The sequence below is a fragment of the Poecile atricapillus genome, chromosome 21 (assembly GCF_030490865.1).
Source record: "Poecile atricapillus isolate bPoeAtr1 chromosome 21, bPoeAtr1.hap1, whole genome shotgun sequence".
NCBI classification, from domain to species: domain Eukaryota; kingdom Metazoa; phylum Chordata; class Aves; order Passeriformes; family Paridae; genus Poecile; species Poecile atricapillus.
Window position 1 is genome coordinate 8,430,153 of NC_081269.1, and position 20,178 is coordinate 8,450,330.

General features: G+C 46.8%; 2 protein-coding genes across 3 annotated transcripts in view; one reads left to right on the forward strand and one right to left on the reverse strand.

Annotated features, from left to right (window-relative positions):
* Positions 1-1,345, reverse strand: part of MYBBP1A (MYB binding protein 1a) — a 37,364-nt gene extending 36,019 nt beyond the window's left edge. Inside the window, exons 1-2 of the mRNA XM_058854353.1 lie at positions 1,118-1,345; positions 850-945 (exon numbers count right to left, since the gene is read on the reverse strand). Of these exons, the coding sequence (XP_058710336.1) occupies positions 850-945; positions 1,118-1,315 (294 nt within the window). The 5' untranslated portion in view covers positions 1,316-1,345. The remainder of the gene's footprint in view (positions 1-849; positions 946-1,117) is intronic.
* Positions 1,346-3,397: 2,052 nt separating this feature from the next.
* On the forward strand, positions 3,398-14,957 carry EIF4H (eukaryotic translation initiation factor 4H). 2 transcript variants are annotated; one of them, XM_058854304.1, is made up of 7 exons: positions 3,398-3,554; positions 8,923-9,104; positions 9,983-10,047; positions 10,156-10,255; positions 10,913-10,978; positions 12,810-12,968; positions 13,090-14,957. In XM_058854304.1, the coding sequence occupies exons 1-7, from the start codon at positions 3,496-3,498 to the stop codon at positions 13,224-13,226; spliced, it is 768 nt and encodes a 255-aa protein (XP_058710287.1). In that variant the 5' UTR covers positions 3,398-3,495; the 3' UTR covers positions 13,227-14,957. The 2 variants fall into 2 exon arrangements, with proteins under 2 accessions (XP_058710287.1, XP_058710288.1); XM_058854305.1 differs by lacking the exon at positions 10,913-10,978.
* Positions 14,958-20,178: the final 5,221 nt, after the last annotated feature.

Here is a 20,178-nt window from a genome sequence, read left to right on the forward strand (position 1 = left end):
GGGTTCTGCAGCTTGGAGAAGGCTCCAGGGGAGATCTTAGAGCTTCTTTCCGTGCCTAAAGAGGCTCCAAGAGAGCTGCAGAGGGACTCTGGAGTCCCAGAGTGCCAGGACAAGGAGGAATGACTTCACATTGACAGAACAGGTCAGTTTAGGCTAGATATTAGGAACAAATCACAACCCTGGGAGGTTGCCCAGAGAAGCTGTGGCTTCCCCATCCCTGGAAATGTTCAAGACCAGGCTGGATGGGACTTGGAGCAACCTGGTCTATTGGAAGGTGTCCCTGCCCATGACAGGGGGTGGAACAAGATTTTTAAGGTCCCATCCAATCCAAACCATTCTTGGTCTTGATCTGTTGATGTGGGATATCTGAAAAAGTATCCCTTTAACAAATACTTCATTTTTTTCCTCCACAGTGGAGGTTGATACCCCTTGCTGGTTGTCTACAAATTCAACCACTGTGGAGGAAAAAGCTCTGAAGTGTTTGTTAAAGGGATACTTTTTCAGATATCCCACATCAACAGACCAAGACCAAGAGCAAGACAGTTTTAAGAAACAGTAATAGTACTAAATGCAGAATAATTAAAAACTTGGTCACAGTTTGTAAATTAAGGATGGTCCTTGAAGCAGGACTGCATTCTGTAGTATGAATGTGATATTGGTATAGTTCATAACTTTGTAAGAGTTTCTAAAGCAGAGTATTACCATTTTAAAACCACTACGGTTACTGTGACAGCCTCCCCTACCTAAGCAGCCAGAAGGGAGCCCTCCAGCCTTGCACAGCCAGCAAAAGAGACCCCAGGCATGGACAGAGGCTGCCGACGGTTCTGACCCGCGCTGGGAAGCACTGACCTGCGCCAAGGCCAAGCTGAAGCCAGGGCGGGCGGCCTCGCGGGTGGCTCCCAGTCCCTCCACCAGCCTCTTCAGGGTGTACTTGAGCTCATCGTCCTGCAAGAGAGACCGAGCTGAGCGGTGTCCGGGCTGCCCCGAGCGCGGCCCGGCCGCCAGCCCCACGGCCCGTGCCCGTCCGCACTGCGGCGTTCCCAAGCGGGAGCGGAGGGATGAGCCGTGTGACCCCACTGCCCGCCCGCACCCGCCGCCCCTCCGGCCCCCGCCTCACCTTCTTGCCTTCCCGCAGGTGCCGCAGGAGGTTCTCCGTGGCCGCCAGCCGCACCTCCTGCTCCGGCTTAGCGATGTCCCAGAAGAAGTCGAGGAAGGCGCGGCCCTGCCGCAGCACCCCGCGGGGATCGGTGACCGCCGCGCCGCCGCCCCGCTGCTCCCGGGGCTCCATCTCCTCCATCCCCTCCATCCCCGCCATGCCGCCACCGCTGCCGCACGTGGGGCCACCCGCCCGCTCCGCCTCTTCCGGGGCAGCGCGGCCACCGCGGGAAGGGCTCGACTGTGGGAGCCGCTCCCCTCAGCGCCCCGGTGCCTCCGTCCTGCTCCCCTCATGGTCGCGCCTCAGCACCCCCCGGCCCTCCAGCCCCGCTCCCCTCATTCCCCCGCTCCCCTCATTCCCCCGCTCCCCTCAGCGGCCCCCGGCCCTCCAGCCCCGCTCCCCAGAGCGCCTCCCGGCCCTCCAGCCCCGCTTCCCTCAGCACCTCCCGGCCCTCCAGCCCCTCTCCCCTCATTCCCCCGCTCCCCTCAGCGCCCCCCGGCCCTCCAGCCCCGCTTCCCTCAGCACCTCCCGGCCCTCCAGCCCCGCTCCCCTCAGCACCTCCCGGCCCTCCAGCCCCGCTCCCCTCATTCCCCCGCTCCCCTCAGCACCTCCCGGCCCTCCAGCCCCGCTTCCCTCAGCACCTCCCGGCCCTCCAGCCCCGCTCCCCTCAGCACCTCCCGGCCCTCCAGCCCCGCTCCCCTCATTCCCCCGCTCCCCTCAGCGCCTCCCGGCCCTCCAGCCCCTCTCCCCTCATTCCCCCGCTCCCCTCATTCCCCCGCTCCCCTCAGCGGCCCCCGGCCCTCCAGCCCCAGCCCTGTCCCCTCAGACCCCGCTCCCCTCATGGCCGCCCTTCACACCCCGCTCCCTCAACCCCTCATCCCGCAAAATCGGATTGTTTACCCGGTGTGCCACAGGCCAACCGGGACACACTCGCTGGACACATTGGTTGATTATTTCAGAGCCGCGGTGCTCGGTGGTGTTCCACAAATCCAGCACACGCCACCGGGCTTTTCACAGCGTTATTTGCACTCAGAAGTTCAGAGTTGGTAATTTTCCAAGTATTTCCCATCTATCGGGATTGATTAGTAGATTCTAAGTTGCGTAACCTCAGCTAACTTCGACACACGGTGAAGGGAAGAGTCTTCATAGGGACTTTAGAATTATAATGAACATAGATCAGCTATAGGATACACGGGCCTTGAGTCTTTTGCTAAGTTATCAAAGTTTACACAGACGTACACCAACACCCGAATTTACTACATCCTTAACGCTCATTAGTTCCAGGATGTCCTTGAGTAAGGGATGCTGCTGCCTGCCCCACGGGTTAGGTTTCCTTTCTTGTTGAAAGTATGCGAAGATATTAAAGAACTTTACTACTTAAGATAATTTTGACGTAGTCCACATTTTGCAACAGCCGCGCTCCCCTCAGCGCCGTTTCCTCCCTGACCCGAAGCCCTGTGCCCCGAGGGCTCCGGGGCTCCCCTCAGCCGGTTCGCATCTCCTGAGGGAAGGTGGATCCAGCCTGGAACCGAGGGGCAAAACCTGCGGGGTCAGCCGGGATCGGCAGAGCAGGGACACGAGGTGTGGGCATAGCTGGTAATCGAATGAGAATCTGCCGTGTGGTTTTATTAGAAAACATTAAATTATGGCCTGGTAAAGGGAGACAAACCAGTTGGTACAAATGGTATTTTTTTAAGGACACTGAATTTGTCGAGTACAGCCCGTTGTCTTAATTTGCAATAATATCCAGCACTGTCTCCAGCAGCCCTCTGAACACTGCGAGTTGCTGCTGTCCTGCCAGACACCGGTGCCACCCGGAATGACCCCGGAGCAGGATCCACCCCTGTGATCCCTGTGGATGGCTGTGACCCCTGGAGCAGGATCCATTTCCATGATCTCTGTGATCCGTGGCCGCAGCGACAGCGGGATGCTTGGGGAATCAGAGCCGCGGGCTGGGCTCGAATCAGCACCGGAGTGTCCAACGCTCACCGGAGCCGTTAGCGCAGCCCAGCCCGGGCCGATCCCCGGGGGGATCCCCGACAGATCCCGGCCACATCCACGGGCAGATCCCGGGCAGATCCTGCGTCAGATTCGGAACAGATCCTCGGGCAGAGCCGCGGGCAAATCCCGCGCAGATCCCAGAGCAGACATCGGGCAGATCCCGGGCAGATCCCATCCCAGAGCCGACAGGCAGCAGCGCGGACAGCCCCGCCGCGGCGGGGAGCTGGAGTCAGGCACCGCGCGGGGCAGCCCCGGCCCGCGCGCCGCCGTATATAAGCGTTGCGGGGTCCTCGGGCGCGGTCCTGTCACGCTCGCACGGGGACGAGGCCGCGGCGGCGATGGCGGATTTCGATCCCTACGACGACCGGGCCTACAGCAGCTTCGGCGGCGGCCGCGGGTAAGCGGGGCTAGGGGCAGCACTCGGGGCTCCTCCCGTAGCTGGGACGGGAGCGAGGAGCAGCGGCCCCGGCCGGGCGAGGCGGGGGCGCGGCCGCCGGGCTTGGCCTGCCGCGCTCCGCGGGGATGGCGGGCGGGGGTTGCGGGGTGGGGGCGCTGCCTCTGGGAACTGTTTGGGCTCGTTCTGCCCCCCGGCCGCCCTCCTGCAGGGCGGGGGAGTGCCCTTCCGCTGGCCGCGGCGGAGCCGCTTTGTGCGGCGGGGTGGGGGCTGCGGGTCCCGGGGGTCCCGGCCGTCCCCGCTCCGCTCCGGCCAGCGCCGCGGGGTTCAGGGCCCGGCGGCTCGGGAGCGCCGGGAAGCGGCGGGAGGAAAAGGGTGTCGCTGTTCCCGCCGTCCCGGAGGCGACTGGAGGGGGGATTTAGGGAGGTGCTGGGCCAGAGCCAAGGAAGGCCGTGAGGAGCTTGTGCGGGGCCGGACCGGGATGGGCGGAGGGAGCGTCCCTGCAGGACCGGAGCAGGGCAGGAGGCCGCGGTGCTGGCGGGACGAGACGGCCCCGGGAGCGGAGAGCGTTGTGGTGCCTGCGGCGGGAGGAAATGGGAGGCCTTTGTGGTGTCTCCGCTGGAGTAGCGCTGGGAGCCGCCGTCTTGCGTTATCCGGGGCTCCGGGTGCTGTAAATCCCTGATCCTTAGGAATCGGGCTTGTTTCTGTCTCTTTGCTGAAGAGTATTTTTAGGGGAGGAGCTGAAGACACAATAACAAGTAATCAGAAGCTTGTCTTAATTCAGGTTAGGAAAGTGCAATCAAACAATTGATTTTTTTGGAGGTTGGTGCTGTTATAAGTTTCTGTGTGTACTGAAATAAAACAGTAGGCATAAATTTGTGGACTAAACTTCCTTGTGAGCAAATTCTCACAAATGTTTTACTGTATAATCAGATCTTCAAGGGTGTATTGCCTGATCAGCAGTGTTTGTGCCCTTTTTTGCTCTTAGATGAATAACTTGGTTTTGTTTCAGACTCTTTAGGCAGCAGGGAGGAGCTGCTGGACTTAGAACAGCAGTAAGTTCTTGTCTTTGGAAGTACTCTGATACTTGAAGCTTCTCAAGATCATTTTCGTGCACTGATACCCTTTGTGTCTAATTCAGAAATGTCCCAGAGCAAACAGATGATGTAGCCACTTGCATTTCTGTTATTTTTTAAAATTTTGTAACAAAATAACCTTTCCAGCAGCCTAAAGTGGTGCTTGATTCATTATAAACTCAGGTATTGCTGCACAGTGTATCCTAGTCAATGTAGGCATATTCTGTATAGTAATAAAATGCCAGTTAAAATGTTATTTTATATTCTGATTCCTGAAAGAGATCTTAAATTTGCTGTCAGGGAAGATGTGGGTCCTTGCTTGGTAAACAAAAGGCATCCTGCAAATTAGTAGATGTCTTTACAGATAAGAAAATGTACTTAATCTAATTTACCTGCAGATCTAAACATCAGATACTACTAATATTAGACTCCAATGTATACTTCTATCTAATTTATTGTAATCACTATTAAGTTACTAATAGCTAATTCACAATTTAACAGGTGTATGTTGTATGATGTCCTGTAATATGAAGTGTAATGAAAGCGTGACTGTTCTTGAAGGTTCTGATTAAAGAATCCCATGTTAATTTAAAGTGGCTTCTGCTCATTTTTAGGCTGTCTAGGACTGTAGGATTAATGTAAACTCAGCTGAGATGTAGTAGTTTTTGTGGAAGTTGCATTTTGCATAACATTTGGTATACAGAGCAAGTGAGCACAGGATTTCAGTATGACAGATGGGAAATCAGTGCCCAACAGGTTCTAAGTTATCTGACTCTTACAATCATCAAAATAATGGTGGAAGAGCATCAGGAAATGACTGGTGTGATGAGATGGGATTTTGCTATACCTGAGATGTTTAGTGATGCACTGACTAAAAGCTGAATCATAATATTAGGGGATACAGAAGTCACTTTATTCATGGTGAAGAATGTGATGCTGACATAAATGACAAAAGGCTTACTATCAGCTTTCTAAAAAGTATTTTGGAGCCCAAAATTTGACAGGAAAACCTGTAAGCCTGTTAAGCCTACTGAGGCCTAATTGAAACTGAAAGTCTGTAGAGCTTCTCAGGGTAGAAAGAAGTGGGGAGTGTTTACCACTCCTAACTCACTGCTAGGCTGTTTATTTAGGTGTGGCTTGAAGTGCTGGGCACCCTACTAAAGGTTAAGATTCACCTGCTGAAGTTCAGTGAAAATGGAGAGTTAGTCCTTATGCTTCTGGCAGCTTGGATCCCATGTCTTACCCATCCAGCATTGAAAGCTAGCTCCTAATTTTTAGGCTTGGATAAGCATTTTGCTGAAGACATCTGATACTTACTGCAGACATGTCCTGGGTTGCTTGAATTGGGTTTGAATTTGGTAGTGTTGTGGTCTTGCAGGGTTGATGCTGTCATCCTGCTAATCCTTATGCTGCCCCAGAAACACTCTCTTGTAAGAACCCGGGTAGGCTATTGTGTCTGTGCTGTGCAAAATGTAAATATTGAGCTTTGGTCCCTAGTGGAAGGCTGTTAAACTCAGATACTGGGATTCAAAATATCCTTCATTTTGAACTTGTGGCAGATCTTTTCTGGAGATGTAACTAAACTTTGCAAAAGAGTAGCTTCAAAATGGGAGTTTGGTTGTTTTCTACCCAATATGGCCAAAGGCATTAACTCAGCCCACCAAAGTTCAATTTTGGGGGTGTTGCTAGAAGCAAGCTTTCCTCTTCAGCTTTCTGCTTTGGTTTTCTAAGAAGGAAATCGAGTAATGTCTTTCAGATTCTCACAGTAAGATGACATAATTATTACCTAATTGTGTCTAAGCAAAAGTTTAGAGTGGGAGATGCAGATATTCATTTGGATCTCTGGTTTGCCTAGTTCAGATGCATTTTCAATTATTTTTTTACTTTTGTCCTACGTTGTTGCAAATGAGAGAATCTTCCAATCTCATTGTTTGATTACTGAAGTCAGCCCCTTCTATTTCTATTCACTGTTTCAGTGTTGGAAAAGATGTAGGGAAGTACAGAAACAGTTTCTTTTTGTATTGCTATACCTGAGTTTCATAAGAAACTTGGTTTGAAATATAGTTATTGACCATTCCTGTTCTTCAAATGGAAACTAAAATACCAAAGGTATAGTTACATATTTGATAACCAGCACCTTAATATTAAATTGGAGAAGAATATTTAATTTTCTGATTTTCAAATCAATCTGGATTGCACAATAGGGCATGGATTTCCACACATGCAGCCTGTGAAGTTCTGGTACACTGTGGCAGAAAGGAGGTTTGTCTGTAGCACAGAAATCCCTTTGGGGATTGAGGGTTGTGGTTTTAGAAGTGGTTCAAATGGAGCTGAGTGGAGGTTGTTGATGAAAGTTGTAGCTCCAGCCCTTGTTCTCCTTCTCATTCCCATCTTGGCAAAGTGCTCTTTGCAGCTGTCCAGATCACCTTGTTGGTCTGGCTGAGGACTCAACTCCAGGGTGGATTTTTGTAGGTGAATCAGCTCCCTGTGAGGTGACTGGCAGCTCAGGGAATGCCCTGAGAATATGTACAAGCTCCTTTCAAACTCAAGTCTGATATTCCTGTAGGACATAAACATTAAGATTTTCTTTTTTTGATGCAAATTAAATATATGATCTGTAGTCGCTGTTCCTAATGCTACAGATGATAAATAAGAACAAAGGCATGGAAGTGATTCTATGTATTATGGGATTATTTGGAACAGCAACTCAGCTTTCTTGGAGCTCCTTCTTTAAACTCAGTCTTGTAACTAAAGTAATTCACAATTATTACAGCTTTAGTTCTCCAGTTTGTTTTTGACTTGTTAATGAGACAAAGGCAGATGAGGAATATTGTCAAAAATGCTAAAATGCAAACCTGGGTGGACACTAATTAAAGATATGTAGATAGTGATTCAAGTAGATTTAGCAGCATGTTGATAATGTTGGTGACAAATGATTCTTGCATGGAGCTGCTAAATAAGGCACAAATGACAAGCTCACCTAGGAAAAGTTAAGGAATCTTATTCAAACTTAATGCATTATCTGTTTCATTAGTAGTAAAATATTTATTAAATACTGTCAAGTACCTTGCTTGCCCAGTGGATTTTTTGACTGCATGCAACCAGCCAGAATAAAAGGAAATGATAAAATTATTTGACCTTCTGGATTTTAGGAAGGACTCTGGAGCAATTTAATTGGTCCATGTCACATTGGCAAATCCTGCTTTGGTACAGCTTGTGTTCCACCGTGGTTTTAAATGCATGGGGAGCCTCAGGGAAAGGGAACAGACACGAGCAAAGCCCAGTAGAAGGGAGGTGATAAAGGGAAGATGGACATAGTAAGTAGATATTTCAGGTAAAGGTCAGAGATCGCTTCTGTGGGACAAATGGTGTTGGAACCAGTGGCATCCTATAGCCTACAAGTCTAGGAGCTTTCATTTCAGGTTGCCTTGTACATACCTTGCTCTCTGTACAGAAATTCCAAGTTGACTTTTGAGGATTAGGCTCTGCAGGAAGTTCAGACAGATGTGTTACATTAGTACAGGAAAGAATTCAGCTGGTACAATTTATTTCCTCAGCACCCAGTACCAAGAGTTTAACTGGTACTGAGGGGCAAGACAGGGAAAGACCACCTCGTTTACCTCTGTAATTCACAAGACAAAAGAAGTAAGCATCCAGACAGCATGTGATTTTTTTTCTGCCTCAGAACCCCTTGTTCAACCAAATTTATTTTGTGTTCAGTTCAAAGCATCCAGTCCAAATATCCAACAATTATGGCCACAGCTTTAGACTTAGGGGAAGGTGTTTCTCTTAAGCTAAATGTTGCTGAGATAATTTGGATGATTGTGGAGTGGGTGTTGGTAACATGCTGTTTAGTTAAAAGCATTGGATCCAGCTTAATTTCCGGATAAGCTGACAAACCTGTGCCATACAAGTATTTATTTATTGCCATAAATTATTCTTAAAATCTATTCTAAGATGGTTTTTTTTAGAGGTAATGCTTTTGAGCAGGAGACATTAAAGGTAACCTTATGTTGCTTTCCTTAATGAATTGTGAGTTGAGAAGTTCATTCATCACCTCATTAATGAGTTCAGCTCCTAATGTATTCAGTTTCCCACTCAAGTACTGCAGCAGGAAATACTGGAAAGGAGTTGACCAACTGTTCAGGCGGCAGGTACAGGCAAAAGGACAGAAAAACTGACCAAAACTGTGGGAAAATGGACTTGCAGCTAAACCCAGCACCTGAGCAGTGCTGTGGGCTGCACTGTGGCCGTGCTGGGAGGCAGTTCCAGAGACACTCTGCTTTTCCCAACAGGTCTCGTGGTGGTGGCCTTGGTTCCCGCAGAAATAAAGAGCTGCCAACAGAACCCCCTTTCACAGCATATGTGGGAAATCTGCCCTTCAACACTGTCCAAGGAGACATAGATGCCATTTTCAAGGATCTCAGCATAAGGAGCGTACGACTAGTCAGAGACAAGGAAACAGACAAATTTAAAGGTGAGTGTTCGGAGTTCTTTGGTGGTAGATGAAAAATGAGTAGGCAAAAAAGTCACTTTAAAAGGGAATTTCAGTCTAAAGCACAGTTCTCTGCTTTTATGTTGATTTATGCAGGTTTTCTTATTCACTAATATGTATCATTTGAATGAGTCACTGTTTCATCTTCATGAGATACAGAGTAACCTGAGTGAGGAGTCAATATTTGTCCTGACATAAAAACTTTCTCAGATCTTGTCTGGTTTGAATTCTACCAGAGCTGACCCGCTTAAGCCCCATGACCTTAAGTATTAATTCCTTTACTTCAGAAGACTCCCATTGCTTCAGCTCTGTCTTTTTTTAGTAGACAAGGAGAGAAAGCAAATAGATAACCCATTCAGGCAGTTGTTTTAGGGGATGCAAATTCAATTGCTATGGGGATTGTCTCGTGGAAATGGACTATATTTTTAAGTTACTTTAAGGGGTGGAAAAGGCTTACCTTGGAAAACAGGGCCTTTGAGTAAATCCAGTAAATGATGTGATGACACAAAATCACACTGCTGCCCACATGAGTATTTCAATTTCTTGTTTAAAAACACTAGGAACAAAGTGTCAGTATTCAGCTGAATAACTGTCTGAAGGCATAGATCAGATCTAATCTATAATGAGAACTCTGTGGAAAAGGGAATTAGACTCATTCACAGAGTGCCCAGAGTTCTATTTCAGGATTTGCCTCATCATTAACAGGTGCAGGTAAATGTGTTCATTGTTGATGATGATTGGTTTCTGAGCCATGTGCATTTTGCATGTGCACATCACAACTCATGTTTAGAAGCTGTTAGCAGAAAGGCTCTTGCAAAGGCCTTGTAAAGTGTTATTAACTTGACATTTGTTTCTTACAGGATTTTGTTACGTAGAGTTCGATGAGGTGGAGTCACTCAAGGAAGCTCTTACATACGATGGTGCAGTAAGTACACTTGCAATTAATTTGTGAGATCAAAGACAAGCATAAGTCTCAGACTCTTTGGCAGCCCTTATGATACATCCTGACCAGATTCTCCCCTTGATTTAACAGCTTTTGGGCGACCGATCACTCCGAGTGGACATAGCAGAAGGCAGGAAACAGGATAAAGGTGGCTTTGGCTTCAGAAAAGGCGGCGGGCCTGATGACAGAGGTGACTTCCAGTTTTCTAAATACTTTCTTAAATATAATGGTCGTGGTTATGGCTTCTGGTGCTGACTAATGCTAAGACAAGGCATGCAAGTGAACATGAAAATTATATTGAAAGGCAAAATTTTGTATATATGTACATTTCTAACCAGCTGCTGCTGCTGCTCCTGAGGTGTCTGAACTTTAGCTGTGCTTTGTGTCCAAAGGCTGGATGTGTTGTTACTCCTAACCCAGGAAGTGAGACCAATACCCCTAATAATGTTTTGTGTCTTGCAGAGGACAATCATAAGCCCAACAGTCTGATCTGCTACTATTTTATGATGATGTATGACAAGTGAGTAAGCACATGTAGGCAAGTGCTTATTTTGGAGTATGTCTCTTGTTCCAGTGCAAAAACATTCTTGCCTGCAGTTGAAGGTTGGTTTAACTGGACTCACCTGAGGTTTCCATTGAATGTGTATTAAAGAAACTTTTCTGGACACTTTATTCTTGGTTAGCTTAAACTGATTGTTCCTGTGCAATGGAACTTGGTAGTAGCAAAAGAAAAGGATTTTCCAGCAGCATAACTTAGTATATTGAAGGATTGAAACATTGGTTTGGTGTTCCCTTGCTCAGTCTCCCGCAGCTTCAGACTTGAACAAAATTGTGGCTTTTTTCCTAGGAATGGGAGGAGGTTCCAGAGAATCCAGAGGAGGTGGATGGGATTCCAGAGATGACTTCAATTCTGGTATCAGTATTAACACTTATACAGATAGGAAGCCTAAAAGGCACTGAAATGTTCTCATTTTCATTTGTCACCATTACTGGTTTGATTGAATCTACTCTGTGTGCCAACTTTGGACATCTTGCAGCTGTGGTGGGATTCCTCATGGGGAATCTTCTGTTAACTTGACAGGAAAGTGTCTCAATAGAAAACTCTGAGATGACTGCAAATGACAGAATTCTTGTCCAGCTGTAGCCTATGGGTGCCTGTTTTAAGCATTTCTCAAACATACAACTAATTTCTGAATAGTAGCAGAAACAGACAGATCATGTAGGAAGGCTGATACTCTGTCAAAGCAGAGGCTTTCATCTTTTCAAGGAGATATGATGTCATTATATGCATGTCCCTGAAGTAACTGACTTCTCTAAAGTCAGATTAGTGTTCCAAAGCACTTGTAAATGCAAAATGTTCCTGACCTTTTAGACCTGCTTTGGTAATGCAGCTTCAGCAAGTGACTGAGCTTGCTGAGTGGAAGGTAGTGACGGAGCCATTGGGTTTGCTCTTAACTTCCAGTCAGTTCCAGCTATTAGAATGCAGGGTGGCATTAACACAATTGCTTTTGTCCTCTGAACTCATGGGTTTGGTCCATTTTCTGATGGGGAGATGTTGGCAAGTACAACTTTGCAATGTCTGGTCTCTGCGTGAGTGGAATGAACGATGTAGGAGAAGCAAAGTGTGCCCTTGCCCCCAGCCTGGACTGGAGCATGATGCTGGAGAGAGGAGCTTGCTGCAGTGCTGCGCTTAACCTGCCTTTGGAGCTAAGCATTCTGTGTCACAGCTTCGTACCTTCTTTGGCAGCTTCTCCAAATGTGGATGCATTTCAGCCTGTTAAATGCTGGATGAGTGATTTGTGAGCCAAAAGCTTAGCATTTCAGTCTTAGCTGCTACAGAAGCTTTTCTTCTCAGGTTGTACAGTCTTGCTCTAGATCAAGTCTTTAAAGATGGCTTGTTTGGCACTGAAGTAAGGGACAGCTCTGCAACTCTGCCAAATACAGAAATGAATAAAATCTCAGTTGGGAAACAAACAACTTTCTCTTCCAGGCAGCTTCTGAAAATCTGAGTGTATTCCCTTTCTGTATGCTGATAGCCTGAAGTATCCTCCTCCCACTGAAATGCAGGCAGTGGGGGCTTGGAGAGGTACTCAAGGATAGTCACTGGCACAGACTGGAACTCTGGTCAGTGACAGATAGTTCTTGATTTACTTTTTTTGGTGGTACATAAACTGAAGAAATGCAATCACTTTAAAGTCTGATTTGGCTTTTTCCCCAGTCCTTTAATTAGTTTAGTAAATGCCTGGTTAGTTTATAGTACAGCTAAACAGGCCTGGGGTTTTACTCTGTTTCATAAGTTTATTTCAGTACTCCCCAGCTATTTTCCCATTTGCTCTGCTCCTGCAGATTTCATGCTGGGGCTGTAGCCAGTGTGATGATCTGGCTGTGGAGTACTCTGAGTACTCGCAGTGTTTTCTCTCAAGTCAGCTAATGATGTTAGCAAACTGAAGTTGCAGCCAAGGTTCACATTTGAAACTCTCTTGACCCACTCTCCAGCACTCCAATAAGCCTCTAAGTGGATAAAGCACTTTCTGAAGTTGGCATAATGTGCTTGGTTTCAAATGGAACCCGAACAACTCCTCCAGGAGGTGCTAGAGCTCTGTGAAACAATCTGTCTGCAAAGGCTCTCAGTGCATCACCTTGGACTGACAGCGGTGACTAGCAAGGTTTTCCAGTCATCCAGATATGTCTAGATTGAAAACATTGCAAAAGATGCTCTTTAAATTACTGTCTTCCATCTTCAGGATTCAAAGATGATGACTTCTTGGGAGGTCGGGGTAGAGGAACCCGCCCTGGAGACCGGCGACCACCAGGTGCCTCCATGGGAAGTGGTGGCACCGGTCGCTTCAGAGATGGGCCTCCCCTTCGTGGGTCTTCCATGGACTTTAGAGAGCCAACAGAAGGTAAACTCCTACTCTGTGTGATTTGGTCTTCCTCCACAAAGGAGGCTCCTGGTTTCGTTGTCAGGTTAAAGCTCCCGCCCTTCACAGGCAGATCTCACAAGTGGAATGTTTTTCCTTTCAGAGGAAAGAGCACAGCGACCCCGACTCCAGCTCAAACCTCGAACAGTCGATACTCCCCTCAATCAAGTAGCCAATCCAAACTCTGCGATCTTTGGAGGAGCCAAGCCCCGGGAGGAAGTAGTAAAAGAACACGACTGAGTTTGGGGTTGAGAGGGAATGGGGAGGCGGGAGAAAAAGCAAGACAGTACAGAGTGACTAGCTCTGCTGGAATGTCAACCCTGCAGTTTACCATTCCTGCCATCTGGTATTTGTCCTCTTTGAAACTGAAAACACAGAGCTTGTGAATGCATGTCAGCTGTTAACAAGTGGTTTTTAGTACGTTCTTGGCTTTGCTGTATCTAGTGCCTGCTTTGTGCTGAGTTTCCCTCTTCTGTTTCCTTCCAAGCAGCACAGTTGCCAGTAGATAAGGCAGTGTGGCTGCTTCCACAAGTGTGGAGGTCTCTGGACAAAGGTGCTGCTTCACTTCTTCCTTTCTGGGTTTGTTTTACTTTAGAAGCACAGGTTAGACTTAGTTATTTCCCTGTATTGTTTCCTTTTACTTCCTCAGTGTTCCTCTTCTGACTTGCATGTCTCGTTCTGTATTGCTGTGGCTCTGAAGAGGAAAACTGAAGAGTCCAGATGAGTTGAACAGAAATTTACAGTTCTAACCAAGTAGTGAAATACCATTCATGACAATTGGTGATAGTCACTGTTCACAGCAGAGCCCCTTATTAAACTGAGGGGGGCAGCTGCTCTTTCACATGGGTTGCCAGGAAGGATCAGTTTAATGGATGCCTTGCCTGACAAGCCTAGTGAATAGCTGGTGGAATCAGTGTGGATAAAGCCTCTGCCAGCAGCCTTTTCCTGCTGGCTCTTGACTTCCAAATGGTATGATGCTACTACAACTCTGAGCTCAAGGTTAGTGCTGCAAAGCCATGCCTGTTTGAGCACAACTGCTCACTGGCTCTTTCTGCTTACTTTTTTGGGTTTTACATGTTTGGTAAATTTTTAAATGAAGTTTCTACAAATAAAATTGACTTTTTTATTTTTGTTGAAGGAGTGTATACTTTGCCATGCAGTATTTGATCGTCACTATCCCCTGTATTTCTTTGCCCGATGGGGTACAGTTTTAGGACCTCAGCTTTTAGAATACCTTGAAAATGGGCAGATTAGAAATCTTTCTGCTATAGATTCTCATTTAGAAGTTTGGGTAAAAAGCATCTCTTGTTACTACACCTCTCTTCACTTGAAATGTTTCCTGTCGGTGTTCTGTGGGAGGAGGGAGGGGAGGCTGAAGCAAAAGGAGAAATTGTTAATGTTTAAAACCAAAACCTGGTTCTACCACACTGAAGTTTGGACATGTCCAGTGTATGGGAAAAGCTTGGGCCCATATTGCCAGTGCTGTGAGCCTTCAGATAAACCAGCCAGCACCCCAGAGTACTTACAAGAGGAGGTTGGAAGCACGGCTGCCCCACTACCAGCACCACTGCTAGTGATGAATTTCTTCCCTAAAGTTCCCATTGTAAGTCAGAGTCCCAGCAATTTACAGAACTACTCTTTCCTTCTTTCTGCCTTTCACTTAATCTGCTTCTGAGATAAGAACCATTTGTCTAACACTAATACTTAATTTAAGACAGACATGCATTTGTGTGGTTGTATTCCAAACCAATAATTGATCTATTTACATCTTCAATGTGGAAAAGATTTTAAGAACAAATTCCCATATAAAAACTCACTTCTAGTCAAGACAGTTGACTTTTAAATGTAAAAACAAAGGAAAAAAAAAAAAGAATTCCAAACACTTAGCACATTCTGCTTCATAACAAAATAAATTTATGGATATGGTATTTTGTGAATGATCTTTTAAATAAAAGAAAACATTAAGTAATATTTAACATTGGTCTTTATTTGAGTCTACTCTACCATGTTTTTTCCCCCCTTCAGTTTTCAGATATTGTGTTAATTTGTCCTAGAGCCATTCTGATACAAAATAAGGGGGGAAGAGGAAAAGATAGAGGGGAGGAATCTGATCTAAAGAGTGCTGGAATAGTGAAGTAAAAATTAATTATGGATGGAAATGAGCCCAGCTTCTTTGTCCTGTGACTTCAGTGTCACTTGAGTGCATTGCTAAAGCTGCCAGGTGGGATTTGGAATTCTTGCAGCTGATCAGGCTGTGCTCCTCCAGATGGGTGCTGCTGCTGCTGCCCTGTGGCTGGCAGTGGGCAGGATTTGTCCTTCCAGTGTGGGTGCTGAGACAGTAAATGGCTCAACTGCTGCTGTTTTGCCAACTTGCTCCAAACTCTTCCAACTGAGCCCTTTCCCAGTAGGCAGAATGGTTAAGGAGGCTGCTGCCCTGTGGCTTTGAAGTGTGAAAGCTTTAAAGTTGAAAGAGGTAGAGCCATGGTTTTATTGAGGAAATGAGCTCTGACCTCCCTGCTGGTTTTACTGCTTCCCATAGCCTGAAAGGATGGGAAGTGTTCCTGCTTCCAGCTACTCAGTCCACCCTCTTCAGAGCTGCTCTTTCCACAGCTTGAGCAGTCCCAGTCCTGCACTGGAGCTGTGTGTGCCAGCACCTGGCTGTCCTGCCTGTCAGCCTCAGGAGTGTGGAAGAGCAGGGCTGGTGGAGACTTGGTCCCCTGCAGCTCTTGCCACGCTTATCCACAGCTGCTCTGTCAAACTGGTGCTGCTGGAAGCAGGGATTTCATCACTGCATGGAGGAAAGGAGCCCTGAGGAGTGGGAGAGGTGGCAAATGGGTCATCTTAGTTCTAGATGTCTTTTTCTGTATCTGCTAATACTGGTTTCGTTAAGAGTTTCCCACTAGTGAATGCAGCCTGATCCCAAAATCATTGTGTCTTGTTTTGTTTTGTTTTTAGTAATTTTTCATGTGCAAGCATTCATGCATTGCCTGGTTTCTTTGGAGCATTCCACACTGTGCTTCCCATGTGGCTCAGGGTCAGACTCCTCCACTCCTTTTTCTTTCTCTCCTTCAAAAATTTAGTGGATGAACATTTTCCTATACAGAAGCTTATCAAACCAGCTTTTATCAGCAGTTAACACAACTCTATTTAATACATGGATGTGGCATTTAAGTTTTGTAGGAGGAAGCAAGATTATTTTCTTGCTATCCCAGCAGGAAAAGCAGTTGAGGTTTAACCTGTGATGCTTTACTTTACCTGCTGCTTAAAGCTAAGCCTGGCATGGCAAAGCCCAGACTGAGGAGGTAGCAGCAGTGTAGCAAATGGATCATTCACTTTGTGGCTATTCATGTTCTCACTGAATTATTTCTGGTAGCTGTGCAGTGCTTTTTTCCAGCTTAAAACTTAGACAAATAAACAAAACTGAAGGCAGGAAGGCACCAGGCAGGTTTTGGAACTGAAACCGAGTTTGCTTTGCTGCTGTAGGAAGTGCTTTGCCATGTTACACCAGTTTAATTGCAAGTGGGGAAGGTGGGAGTCTGGAAGAGCTGTTGGACAGTGGCATTTAATGAGCTGCAAAACTCTGCTGTCCAAAAAATAATCCCCACTGAACTCCTGAGTCCAGGAATGCCCTTGGAAGAGCTCATCCCAGCCCTCAGGGCAGCACCCAGTGCTGGCACGGGTGTGTTGCTGACTCGCTGGGCTGTGCAATCCTGCAGTGATTCCTGAGGGGGCTCTTTGTGCCTGTGGCCATCAAGGTTGTTCTGCTGGCTGAAGAAAGGTGGAGGAGTGTTCACACACTCAAATAACAGCCTGGTGATGGTAGAGACACATTAAATTCATGCCCTCGAGTGTGGCTTCCTGGCCTTCCTAAAGCAGCAACAACTTGTTCAGCTGCTGAGATGTGCTGCCACTACTCAGAGTCTCCAGTGCTGACTGTGAACTTGTGAAGTTCTACAGGTGTTCCAGGGCTGATGATGGTTGTGGCCAAGCTGGCTGTCCCAGGGCAGTTTTGGATGATACTGATATTTTTGAGTTATGAATACTGTTATAGTTTCAGTCCTGACTTTAGTACATAATCTAGTAGGAGAATTTGCTACCTGTAGTACTGGCTGCTGACTTGTCTTCAGGAAAAATGATAAAATTGTGAGAATTTTAGAGCAAACCCTGTAATATTGCAACCCTTCCTCTTTGCAGGAAAGATTTAATACTAAAGCCAGCAAATTTTGGAGTGTACGTGCAACCTCTTCAAGCAGGGTTCTGCAGCTTGCAGAGCAGCCCTTGTCCTGCTGCCTGCTTTGGACAAATCTGCTTGGAGTGACTTTGCTGGAAGCCCCTGTTCCCCTGGGAGTGTTTTGGACACAGGCTCTGTGTGTCAGGTTGGCTCCAAGGCTTAGTCCCAGGTTTTTGTACCAGCCCCATTCCCTCTGTGTGCACTGAAGCTGTCCCGTGGTTATTTGCACTCACAGCAAGAGCACAGACGAGGAGCTGTTAACACTGAGCATCTTGAAATCTCTGTTAAGTTTATGTTTTACATTCTGGTGGTTTCTGTGTTTCACTGCCAGTGGAGTGGAAAGGCTCTGGAGGAAAGGGACCTCTCACCTATTCCAGCTATTCTTATGTAGAATCAGAAATCTTTGTACTTCTCAAGGGCTTCCCTGGGATGGATTCCCAGGATGCAATTTAGTTGGTGTTGCTTGTCTTAAATTTTTAGAAAGGGGAGTTTCTGTGACTGGAAAAGAATTTGATTTCCAGCTGAGAGTGGAATTTGCTTGTCTGGTAGTTGACTCCCTCCTCTTAAATGCCACTTACCCATTGCAGGAATGAAATATATTAAAAGTGGCAGAGACACATATTTTATTTGGTGCATACATTTTCTTTATATAATCTGTAATTTATTCTGTTGTTTGTGATAGCACTTGCTGTAGCAGTATTAAACCAAACTGAATAGAAGCATTTAGGATGGTATAATCATATTTTTGACCCTGCTTGCTGAAAGGCTTTAATCCTTCAGTGCCAGACACTTGACTCTCAAGCCTGATGCACATTAGTAATAGCAATACCTTGATGACATTACGTGTTCAGCCCCTCTCTTGTGCATGAGGGCCTGCAGGGAAGCTCTGCAGTTCTCCTGTGTCTGCTCACAGGAACCCAAGCTGGACACAAGACACGAGCCATTAGGTTCTGGTGGCACATGTGGTGTCTCGGTGGGCACGTGGCGTCAGCGTTATTGGGTCTGAAATCGTGTTCCTCATCTTACTGTACCTGTTTGAGTGGCTAAATCTAAAGCATTTTCTGGTTTCCTTTTCCATCGTGGCAGCGATTCTGTTCCGTGCCATCACCTGCTCGACAGCAGGTTGGGTGTGACATCAGCTTCCCTCATTTCTGTCCCCTCTGCAGCAAAGTACATCCAAGGGCTTCGAGGACTTTCAGCGCTGTTACAGGAACAACCCTCTTACCTGTGTGCTCACCAATTCCTGTGTAAAGCTCTAGAGTATCCCAGGGTTGATGTTTTTGGGATGTTATTGCTGGGAATGCTACCACCACCTTTCTGCCCAGTAGGTTTCAGCCAGGTTAGTGTTCCCTGTGGTCAGGATTTGCTTCCTACCACAAGATTGTTTTGTTCATGTCACCGTGCTCCCGAGATCTGCCTCTTTCTTTTAAATAAACCAAAAACTCACAAAGTACCTCTATAAACCCCTGCAAAATCTGTACTGTAACGAATCTGTATAATTTGTATCGCTGTATAAAAATTCAAATAAAAGCATTCAAACCTTCTAGGTTTTTGTCTTCAAATTTAAGAATTATTGTGTCCACAAGGATGAACTCGGCAGGATAAGAAAGGGAAGCTTTGTACCACAGGGATGTTTGGGATTAGTCTTTGCAAAGTTTTGTGAAGCACCCAGGGATCCTGGCTGTGAGCTGACTTTTCTAGCAGCATTTATTTTCCTTCAGCAGGAACCACTTTCAGTTTCAGCTCAGAGAGAGCCAACATGCAGCTGGGACAGGGGGGGAAGCAGCACTTCCCCTTTGCCTGGGGAAAGGCACATCCCACTACAGCAGAGAGAACAGTTTCTAGGTGTGTACAAAAACACCCAGCACTACTTCAGCACATCAGAAAATTTCCTCCAAGATTTGGTTTGTGTTAGAGCTGCTGTGAAAATGTTGGAGTGCGTTATAATCCCAGTTAGTGGTTGGGATGAGACACGTGCTCATTCTGTCCCAAAGCAAGAGGGGCTTGATGCTGGTGCACAGCAATGCTTGACTTGCAAAGCTGGTGAGTTTGGAGCCTGTTGCAGCTTGGAAAACATGCTGGAGCTTTCTCAAACTTTGCAGCATTGGGAGTGTTGGTGCAGAAGAAGGGGTTTAGATGATGCCCTGGTTTTCAGTCCTTGTTTCACTGCTGATTTTTGATCAATGTTAGTCACAACACCTGATTTAAGCAAAATCAGCTGGTCTTTGAGCAGCCCCCACCTTTATTTGAAAGAATGGAAATCAGCCCTCAGGGCATTTGGCTTCCCAGGGCCCAGGTAAGCTGAGCTGGGTGGAAAATGGGTTGTAATGAATTTTCTGGACCCAAGAGATCTCTCTGCAGCTTGTCAGCTTTGTATCAAAAGGTGAAAAAGTGTGTTAGGTTAACTGGTGAACCTGCCTGAAGGAGTAGGAACTATGTTACGGGGGGAAAACAAACCCAGCTTGAAATGGGTGAGCTTTGAAAAGAACATGAAGGGTGAAATTACAATGTGGTATTTCTGTAGCTTATTGCAGTAGATAAAAACATACTGCTCCTGTGTATTTGACCTTTTGTCAAATCAGAAATTGTTTCTATCAGCAGGTCTCGATGAGGCAGAGGGGTTTCAGGAGGGTAGAGCCTGGGTTTGGTGCTTCAAGGGTCATTCTGTGTGAGTAGGAGGAGAGTTGTTCTGGCCTCATGCAGAGCAGAACCTGTAGCTGTGCTGGGAAGAGCTCGGAGTGAGGACTCATCCTCAACATTTACATCCAGCCCTTTTTAGGAGAAATGTGAAGAAAGGAGTTAAGATCCACACAGAGGCGTGTGCTGCTGCAGTAATTACCCTCTAATCAAGGTGCTTGGTCTCTGCAGAGGACTGATGCCTTTGAGGGGCATCACTGTGCCCAAGAGCTGTTGTATCACACTGGGATCGCTCCTTGGGCACAGGAGCAGCCTCTGCCTGCT